The following is an 11,204-nucleotide window of genomic DNA, read 5'->3' on the forward strand; positions in this document are numbered from 1 at the left end:
ATTAAGCTTTTGAATATGTATCCTAACGCACGAATTTACGGTTTATTTTAGAATAACATCCCTAAGTATATGAGACTTTTTGGTCCAATACGAACAAACGTGATAATAAGAATGGTCGACTGTGTCATTCATTGTTATTTCGATTACTATGGTGACACTCGTAATACTTGTAAATATTCTATAATTTTAAGGAAAAACGGCATTATTTCTAAAAAAATATATTTTCCGATGAAATATTATTCCTTTATAAGTATAATTACAACTTGTGGAAGAATATCCGCAATGGGAATTGCTGAAACACACCATGTATACACTCATACGTCTCCAGAGCAACTGAACAGTGACGAATGCACTGGTGATGTGCAAATCACCTGAGTGGCGACAAGGTCACGCACGCTTACGACTTCTAGTGTCTTGTTATTTAGATTTCTATGCACCAAACCAAACATTAGTTACTTAACAATTTTACGAGTTAAAATGCAGGAATCTAGCTTTCACTTCATGTAATTAGTTTAATACTTAAATAATGTATCTACATAGTCAACAAAAACACATCATCATCCAAAATTCAAAATCACTGTTACCTTGAATCTAAACATTGAATTTTTTCACAAGATCTTCTCAAAGAATTGTATTTCTGATCTACCAAAGGTTCCGATTGGCTAATAATTCTATTCATATTATTTTGTTGGAAAACTGAAGAGTGATACAATCTAGCTGAAAGGGTTATTAATACTACGCCTGTGGCGAATAACATAATTTCTAATGTATGTATGATGTAGGGAGCGAGGACGTAGATGATCCAGAAATTAGTTACTGTCTCCTGTGGTAATTCGGGCTGCACCTGAAATATTGTGTTTAAATGTAAATAAAAGTATAGAAAAGAAAATATGGACCTGCAACTACAATTACAAGTGAGAGGAATTAAGACATGATCGCAAAAAAATACATCAGGGTAAAAAAAATGTACGATCAAAGAGATGATATTAGGAAGAAAGTTGATCTATATAGCTGATAGGATAAAAAGTAATGGAAGATTTTATATCTATAAGAACAGAACGGGATTTAGTCTACTAAGTACTCTTAAATGCTTGAGTTTTAGAAGATACTATTGTCTTAAATACAAAATTAACTCACAATTTTAAAGTAAGTCACTGGTATGATCATTTTGGAGAAAGGTTTAGCGATTGGGTTGAAGCTTAGATCCTTTAAAACCAAGCTAAGTTGAAGTGTGAACCGTGTGTCCAGAACTGCGCCAAGTTTCTACAAAAAATTACATGAGTCCTAATTAATTTTTTAGATAAATAAATTTCTTTCATTCCTGTTAAATATTTCATATTTCATATAAGCCATTAAACAAATAGCAACTCACAGGATCAACCAGAAACTCGCTGCCATGTTTTGCTTCGTCTGGAGCTATTCCCTCGATACGTTCGTAAATTTTAGGATCTCCGTGTAAATAATGAGCATTAGATAATGCTACGCTTAGACCTGTAACGAAAATAATGAAAGCTTTTAGTTTCCGGGATTCAATAGGGTTTTTGGCTAGTTCATAAATTTTTTAATGTGAAGGATGTAAGATCTTATATCAAAATATTTAGATCTTGAAAATATTACAAAAGTATTTTTAGAAGAAATTTCAAAATATGATTTAAAATCATGCCTATATATTTTACTCATACTGGTAAGTATATTATCATGCTTCATTGCATTCAAACTAATTCGTTCTAATGTATACACCTTACCAAAGAAACATGGTGACAAATCCGTTATCCCATCAATACAGTTGTTATCAGGACACAAACATTTGTTTTCTGTTGTATTAGAGAAGACTTTTTTGCTAAACGAATATCTAAAAACTTCAGGGCCAAAATGCATGGTCTTGGTGCCTTGGTATTCTAGATCTAGTATTCGACAGAAGACGTTTCTGAAGACGCGCAGTGGCCTCTCCTTCGTCAGGTCTGAGGGATAAGCGATACCTTCGTAAGTGTCTTCAAACGTGTTACAGCGACTTCTGTAAAGTGTACAAATAACTTTAAAAGCAGTTGGACAATGATCAGTAGTATACTAAGTTAATGTTACACCTGATTCGTAAATGTTTTTGACGATGTATTGTAACTCCTTCACTTAAAAACAGCTAAATGGATACAGTAAGTATAAACTTTCAATTGTGAGAATAATTAATAAGTATACATATATTTTCTTTATATATATATTTTCTACTGAAAATGCAATTGCAATTACGTTTCTAATAATATATTGGAAATCAGAAAAGTAATAAGAACATTTTTGAACCTACTGTTTTTTGCTGTAGCCAAGAGCATCAATCCCTTTCTCTCCATTGTATGATTTGATCCGGAATTTGTCATTATTGGTCGCACCCAAGTCGAATGTCATATCTCCGGAGTTATACAACTGGAAATTATATTATTTATAGTAGAATTAGAAATATTGGTAGACCTGAACATCGAAGAGTGTGTAGGTAAAATCGATTTAAACCTAAATCAAATTGTTCTTCTTTATTCTTATTTTCATTTTCATTCATGCACAGAACATCAAGACATTTTTCTACTTTCCATTAGTAAACATGGTACTCACTCGATCTAGCACGCCCATTCGTTCAAAGTTAATCCAGCCAGGCAGAATATTATGAGCCATAGCAATGAGTGGCTCGTCATACCCCCAGAGGAAGCGCTCTGCGTCCACCTTCATCACAGAGGTGGTGCGCAGCTGCTTCACCATCAAGTTATAGGCCAGACGAGTCCAGTATGGGTATGAGGAAGCTAATGATGTTATAGTCTGGAGACAAGAATCTTGAGTGAGGCTTGGTCCATTGAAAAGTTACATTTGGGGTCGCATTTTTTAGAGGACGCAATTTTATTTTTTTGATGTGTAGGGGGGGTCAGTGTGAAGCTATCACCAAGTTTGTGGGGTCGCCACCCTTGTCCCACGGCCGCCATCTTGAAAATAGCGGTTGAAATGGTTTTTACGATATATCTCTTAAACTATTTATCTGATAATAAAACAATGTTAACATTATTCGTTGCAAATTAAATTCTCTACAACTTAGGTTCAGTAACTTTTTGTCGTAGAACTATAAACAAAAAAGTTATAAGCGAAAATGTTCAGAAATTAGAGATGTTTATATTTTTCAATAAAACTTTTTTTTATAAGTTTACGAAGAAATTTTTTTTTTTTTTTTGGAGATTATTTTTCGTAGAACAACTTTTATTTACAACATTTTTTCATTAAGTAAATAGCTAAGGTTTTACAGCCATCCGAAGTGAGTACTATTTTAAGTACTCTTTACTATACAGAATACGATATATTATGTGTTTACTAATAATAATTTGTCACCAGTAATTATTTTATTTTTGTTATAATAATATTTTTAAAAATTAATTTTACAATATTATTAATAATTAATTATTGAATCTGTTCCCCACAACCCAGGAGGTAGAGTCTGGAAGTGCGTTTTTTTTACGTCGAAAAGCAGGGCTGAAATGTTCTGCAGTGTGCTTCCATTGTTGTAGAGTCTGGGAAAAGAGCCAGTAGCCAATTTATTATGTATAGTTACTACTGAAAAATAGTACTCACTTCTGAGCGCTGTAAAACCTTAGCTATTGACGTAATGAAAGAATGTTGTATATAAAAGTTGTTCCTGGAAAAACAATCTACAAAAATAGTCTAATATCATTTATTCGTAAAATGATAAAAAAAAGTTTTATGAAAAATATAAATAGCTCTAATTTCTGAACATTTTCACTTATAACTTTTTTATTTATAGTTCTACGACAAAAAGTTACTGAATCAAAGTTGTAGAGAATTTAATTTGCAACAAATAATGTTAAAATTGTTTTATTATCAGATAAATAGTTTAAGAGATATATCGTTAAAACCATTTCAACCGCTATTTTCAAGATGGCGGCCATGGGACAAGGGTGGCGACCCCACAAACTTGGTTTTAGCTTCACACTGACCCCCCCTACACATCAAAAAAATAAAATTGCGTCCTCTAAAAAACTCAAGGTTAGGCCTAAAAAATGTAACATTTCAATGGATCAGCTTGGGTTTTGCGTTTTAGGGAAAATTGTGTAAATGTTAGCGTAAATGTATCTAAATAACAAGGTATTCATAAAGATTCATCATTAAATATTTTAACCAAGTATTTTAATTACTAAAATAACAAATTATATTATTATTAATAAAATAACACTTTAGTTATAAGAAGTGAATACATATTATCCACTATCAATTGATAATAAGTATTTAAAGATTTTGATTGGAATGGTGATTTAATTTTAGTTATAAGATTAACATGTTGTTTATTACTCTTTATTATAAAAAAATGAAATCAGTAATTAAGTCATTATTATACTGGCATGCAATATCATACATAATTCGATTACATTATGCTGAGGAACGCAAATTGATGGTGATCATATTTATTATCATAAAAATTTAAATTACTTAACGCCAATTACATGATAAAATTAATTATAGATACATAGTAGTTTTAACACAGAATACATAACATACATTGTATCTATTTGCATTTGTTACAAAAAAAATGAAAAATTAGTGGGGCCCAGTATAGAACCCTGACTAACTCCGTAACGAGTTTGATGGACTTTAGACCCATAGAGACCGAGTCTGACGAACTATTGACGGTTACACAAATAATCTGTTGCAGCAGCATGCATGGAACAAATCAGACCCGGGGCAAAACCTGTAGTACATAGCTTCGTCTGCAAAATCTCGTTATTGACTATATAAAAAGCTTCCCGGAAGTGCAAATAAAGCGCGTCATCTTGATGCCCCTTTGTAATTTTTGCAACTTATCAACAACTAGATGCTCCGCGCGGTTTCATCCCCGTGGCTCCACTCCTGTTGGTCGTACCGTGATGATATATAGCCTATAGCCTTCCTCTATAAATGAGCTATCTAACACCGAAAGAATTTATCAAATCGGACCTTTAGTTCCCGAGATTAGCGCGTTCAAACAAACAAACATTTCAGCTTTATAATATTAGTATAGATATGTTAGTCGGTTAGTTATATTTTAATTGCAATACCACTTGCTTTATTTATTAGTAGAGGTAGAAATCCGGTATAGGTACGATAATTAAAGCCTAGTCAAAACCAATTATGGCATTTTATATCAAAGTTACATACCAGCATAGCAATATTTGGCATAGTAAGGTTCACACTGGAGGGGTGAGCTATCGACAGCTCGGGGATAAAACGGGCGTACACTTTGGGGGTGTAACTCATGCTTCCCGTCTCTTCGTGCAACTCGAAGTTGGTGTTGGTGCGGTATTCTCTGAAATAAAAAGTAAATACCTTTTTTATCGATTCTTGGTCGTTTATGACTAAGAGTATTTTTAATTTAGCTTTAAGTTATTATAATGTTTTATTCATTATAATATGAAGGGTAATTTTTGTAACATAAATGATTTATGGCATCCTCAACTGTCTATTATCATCATATAGATATCATTATGATTGAAAGGTCAAACTATTTATCTTCTAGGGTAATAAGAATAACAAATTATTATTGTAAATAAGAAAGTAACCACGCGTATTTATTGACTAGGTACTACTGTAGACATTGTTATGACTCCATCATTGTTATCTCTATGTCTAAAACAGGAGAAACAATCTTATCTTAAGACCTTAAAAATAGCTATAATTCTTCCATTTACAATAATACCTATCACCAAATTCGCCATAGATTTTAAGATATTTGATGCAATACCAAATATCCCTAGACTTCAATATCAATGACAAATACCTACTACTGAAAATGTTTTGAACTGTGGTTTTGAAGAAAGATTTTATTCATTACAAATAAATATAAGCTCTTGTTTAACGCTTGTGAAATGTCACATGAATATTTAAAAAAAAAGACGTGTGGCACTCGGGGACTGCCGCGGTAAAGCTATTGCAAGCCTTCAAGCCAAACCTCGGTGCCCGTCGAAGTGGGGAGCGTGAGGTTGTTTCGTTACGGAATTTCTGGATTCGGTCCCCGCGCTTAAGGCCCGCGATAGAAGCTATGCAATAGCTTAATAACAACTCTCATTTTTTTGATACTCACTGATAGACAAAAGGTCCAACTTCTTCCACTTTCAGCTTGCTATCTCTTCCTGCTATGAAGTCCTCTGCATTCGTTATATTGAAGACATATGTGTACACATGCGCGCCTGCCATGTCTTCTTGTTTTAATAAATTGTATAATAATGTACCCATTGATATACGCGTTAGCTGAAAAGAATACGAACCACTTGATCCTTAGTCAGTATAGGTATTTGATAAGGTAGCATTTATAAGAATCCGCTTTATCCGGCTCTAACTACCTATTTATTAAATAGTTAGTTAGAGCCTCTTATTAGTATAAAAGTACACAAAAATCTTTCATGTTTATAAAATTCAAAGATCTTCAATGAATATAAATGCACTCTAATAATAATAAAGAATACTTCATAAATCATAAGATATACTCACAAATCGTGCCATCAAATGTATGGGATCCACTAAATAAGATGCTGTTGCCAAGGAAAAGAAAATGCAGCCGATGACAATGTACACGACACTTTTAACTGAAATCATAATGTATTTGTAACACTAGTACAATGGTTTGGAAATACTTTTGATCCAAACAAGCTTAACAATCTTTATTTTGTTAGATAAGTATGTACTTAGAAAAGCTCACAATGTTGTCGACCAATACCAGTAGTAGTGGCTTTGAATATAAATTATTTCAGCGTTGTACAACATATAACTTCTCTGGGTCTCTTTACAGATACGGAAGTTCTTATAAAATTAGTAGCTTTTGCTACTTCTTTATGCTCTACAATTTATGTTTATAGTTCATCATGATAATATTACCTATCCATACTAATATTATAAATGCGAAAGTAACTCTGTCTGTCTGTCTGTTACTCAATCACGCCTAAACTACTGAACCAATTTGCATGGAATTTGGTATGGAGATATTTTGATACCCGAGAAAGGACATAGGCTACCTTTTATTGCGAAATATGTACCATGGGCGAAGCCGGGGCGGACCACTAGTGTCTAGTATGTAATAATTGTAAAACTCGACTTTTTCGATGCACATGTATTTCTAATATATTTTTCAAATGTGATGATGAGACCAAATTAAAGGGCATTTTTTGAAAACATCAAATCAAGCAAAAGCATTAGAATTTAATAAAGTGCGGTTAGAATGAGCATTCGCTCTTTCGGTGTAAATGCACCGTAACATACGAACAAACATAGTCCAATTAAATATCATTTTTATCTAAGTTCGTTAAATCTTGAAAAGGGTAATAAAGCGTACTTTAAATAATTAGTACTTACCATTTTTCTTCTTAAATTTTTCGCAATGATAACCATTCTTTTGATTGATTTTATTGGCCATGATCTGCGAACAGAAGTTATAAATAAATAAATAAAATGTATGCGTGTACTAGAGTACACACGTAAGAAGTGAAACTTCTTTATGAATTTAAACGTCACGAGTATGGCGTAACGCAAAAATGTCACGCGTACGGCGTAACGCAAAAAATGTCACGCGTACGGCGTAACGCAAAAATGTCACGCGTACGGCGTAACGCAAAAATGTCGCGCGTACGGCGTAACGCAAAAATGTCACGCGTACGGCGTAACGCAAAAATGTCGCGCGTACGGCGTAACGCAGTAAGTTTCACTTCAATAAATATTTCAGGACAATTTTCACACACGGCACCATCTGATCCCATACTAAGCTTTCGCTTGTGTTATGGAAACCAGATTTATTATTTAAAACCTAAAAAATATTTAAAATTGATCATTTACGGTGACAACTTACTATGTTGTCTTATCATGAACGAACTGAGTAAATAAATAACTTTTTGTTTTTATTCAAATATCTTCACGTATCAATAAATTCATGTTTATCACGCAAGAGCACAATGCATAAGGTTCATTAACTTATAAATTTAATTTCAGACGTTTATGTAAATCAGGTTTAATAAAATATATTTATTACTACATACTTATATCATATTTATTCTATTAATTTTTGTTTATCTCTGCACATAGACGTATTATTATTAGTATATTTTTTATTTATTGATTATTTATTTTAATATTTTCTTACTGTAATGGAGGTCACTCTGATTATTGCGACAACATTTAGGGGCCACTGAAAACCAGCGCTGTGCGTGCATTTCTGTCGTACAGTTTTTAGCTGAGTTGGTCACCCTTTTTCGAGGACATCCTACCGTGCAAATTTCGTTTTATTTTTTATCTCTTTATAATTTTACTTTTTTTACTGTTTTGTTTGTCATGTTTTTAAGACTTTGTTTGATTATGTCCTTGAAATAAATGTTTTTTCTTTCTTTCTTTCTTAAAACAATTAAAAGATGCAATGAATGTTATAGTCTCAGTAGATAAATGAATATTTAATTTATTTACCGACACGGAGATTAAGACTACTAATACGTTATTAATTTTGATTGCAAGTTGACTCATACTATTCAAAACTAGTGAGTATGGAGATCTTGTTGATGTGTTCTTATACCTACAGTTATCCTTTTATAACTTCATTTACATTTACCAAAAAATATATTATACGAGTACTATACTACTCAATGATTACCTCACAGGAATAAAATTACTATCATAGCATATAAGTTTTGTCATTAAATTAGTTCGGGACGGAAGACAAAAATTGTAGAGCCCATTATCTGTAAAAATGTCTTATTTATTGAATTCGGAAGAGCCATTGGGAAAACTTTTAAATAGCAAGCTTATACCTAGGTGTTCTGCAAAAAGTTCTACCCTGTTAGGTACCTACATGTCTAATATGAATGTTCACCAAAATAAAACTGCACTAAATAAAAACACCATCCCTTTATTTTTCGCTAGTTAATTGATTATTAATTATTATTATTATTTTCATTTATCGGACGGGTCATGAAGTCCACGATCGCAGTTAATATTAATATTGAAAAATTACTGACTCCTTATCTTATTATCATGTAAGGGGAGACAGAGAATGAGTTAGATAAGGGATATAAAATCCTACTAATATTATACATAAGTAAATGCGAAAGTTTGTGAGGATGTGTATGAGTGTGTTTGTAACTCTTTCACGCAAATACTACTGAACCGATTACATTGAAATTAAGCACACATATAGAGGGTAACTTGGATAACACATAGAATAGGTTTTATCCCGGAAATCCCACGGGAACGGGAACTATGCAGCTTTTTTTTAAAAAAAGCGGGCGAAGCCGCGGTCCGAAGCTAGTAATATTATAAATAGGTAGTGAAAATGGTAGAATTTACAATATAAAATAGCATCATTATTATTAAAAAATGTTGTAAAAAATAGGAATAAGATTTTAAGAGCATCTTCAGTTTCTGGTCGGCTCTTCTCCACAATATTAAATTATTATTTATAATGTTTATAATCTGCTTGTACAATATTTCGCTTTTTAGGGTTCCGTACCTCAAAAGGAAAAAACGGAACCCTTATAGGATCACTTTGTTGTCCGTCTGTCCGTCCGTCCGTCCGTCCGTCTGTCAAGACCCTTTTTCTCAGGAACGCGTGGAGGTATGAAGCTGAAATTTATATCAATTACTCAGGTCTACTGTCCCTTGAAGCTGTGAAAAAATCAAACTTCTAAGCCAACGCAATCAAAAGATACAGCCGTTTATGCCGCAAATTTTCGACACTTGCAAGGGAATCAAAACCTACAGGGTGCTTCCCGTGAACTCAGAATCTTGAAATTTGGTACGAAGCAACGTCTTATAGCATAGATAAAGGAAAAATTACGAAAACCATAAATTTTTAGTTACATCACATACGGAACCCTCGGTGCGCGAGTCCGACTCGCACTTGGCCGGTTTTTTTTTTTTTATGAGGCCTCCATTAAAATAAATATAGCTCATAAATAGTAGATAATAAATGATATTATATTTCCGAAATAAAGAATTAAATATTTATTAAATTTAAAAAAAATGTGTTCAATTTTTTCGGAAAAATAACTTCAGAATTTAATAATTCAATAGTGCTTGGGAAAAGCTTTCTAAAAATATTTTTTGAAATAAATATGACTGAAAATATTCGGTCACAAACAATAATATTCTTTTGTAAACGAAAAAACTTACGCCAAACTCTTCAAAAAGGCGGCAAATCGTAACCACAGATAAATAAAAGCTCCAATAAAAATAAATTATGAACGTTCGCGCTTTCAAACCTCACAACTTGAACTGCGATTAAGTCAACAACATATCCTCAGAAATCAGAATAATATTATTGTTTATTTATGTTAATATATCTATTATCTATATCAATCTCATGCACTTGATGTAAGTAATATGTGATCATAGAAACAATTGTTGTTTTTGAAAATATTTAGGTACTTTAAAATAAGCTTTCGTTCTTCTTATTTCTAGATTATTTTAACACAACCTAACACAAATTAGACAAATCCAGACTAATATCAATTTAAATAATTATACATATGTCAATTTTGTAATCGATTTAAAAAGAGGTTGGTGCACTCAGTTAATGGATTATAAAACATAGATAATTAATAAAAAACGGTTAACGATGATAAATAATAAATAAATAAATAAAGCATTTATATTTTATTTACAATCTAAATGTTACATTTCTTCTTAAAAACTACTTAAGTATTATTGAACATGTAAGTTTATGAAAGCGACATAATTAAAATATATTATTGTTTGCATTAGACACGTTTTATGATTGTCTTGCTCTTTGGCATAGGCCTCCCCAAGAATTCTCCACATCGATCTATTTCTTGCTATCCTCGTCCAGCATGGTCCTGCCATGATTAACGATGAAATGGTTGAATGAAATCATTTTTCATTCAAGCTGTTATGAATAGCATATAATAAAAAAATAGCTAACAATATGAAAGGAATCGAGTGAGTTTTTATGTGTGTACATGTGTACAAGTTCATATGGATGAGAATCATTTAATTCTAATTTCTAACATTGACAAGATTTTCTTTTTTCCAGTAATAACGTAGAAATATTTACTTATTTGTGGTAATAGTGACTAAGCTTTAGTAACCAGCCAGAAACCTTATGACTGTTATAGAGTGTGCAATGTGCATGTTATTCATTTTATAAATTGCGATTTCGTGATTCTTGTACCTATTCAAAAATCTCCCCCTGTTTC

General features: G+C 32.2%; 1 protein-coding gene across 1 annotated transcript; it reads right to left on the bottom strand.

Moving 5' to 3' along the window:
• Positions 1-441: 441 nt before the first annotated feature.
• LOC149908225 (scavenger receptor class B member 1-like) lies at positions 442-10,251 on the bottom strand. Its single transcript, XM_090101661.1, has 11 exons — positions 10,162-10,251; positions 7,363-7,426; positions 6,505-6,599; positions 6,098-6,264; positions 5,176-5,323; positions 2,599-2,799; positions 2,300-2,415; positions 1,746-2,014; positions 1,373-1,491; positions 1,138-1,263; positions 442-844 (listed from the first exon to the last, which is right to left on the bottom strand). The coding sequence occupies exons 2-11, from the start codon at positions 7,421-7,423 to the stop codon at positions 581-583; spliced, it is 1,566 nt and encodes a 521-aa protein (XP_089957787.1). The 5' UTR covers positions 7,424-7,426; positions 10,162-10,251; the 3' UTR covers positions 442-580.
• Positions 10,252-11,204: the final 953 nt, after the last annotated feature.

This window comes from Colias eurytheme, chromosome 5 (assembly GCF_061535395.1).
Source record: "Colias eurytheme isolate Ceu_HAF_F1 chromosome 5, ilColEury1 Martin Lab GWU primary, whole genome shotgun sequence".
Classification (NCBI taxonomy): domain Eukaryota; kingdom Metazoa; phylum Arthropoda; class Insecta; order Lepidoptera; family Pieridae; genus Colias; species Colias eurytheme.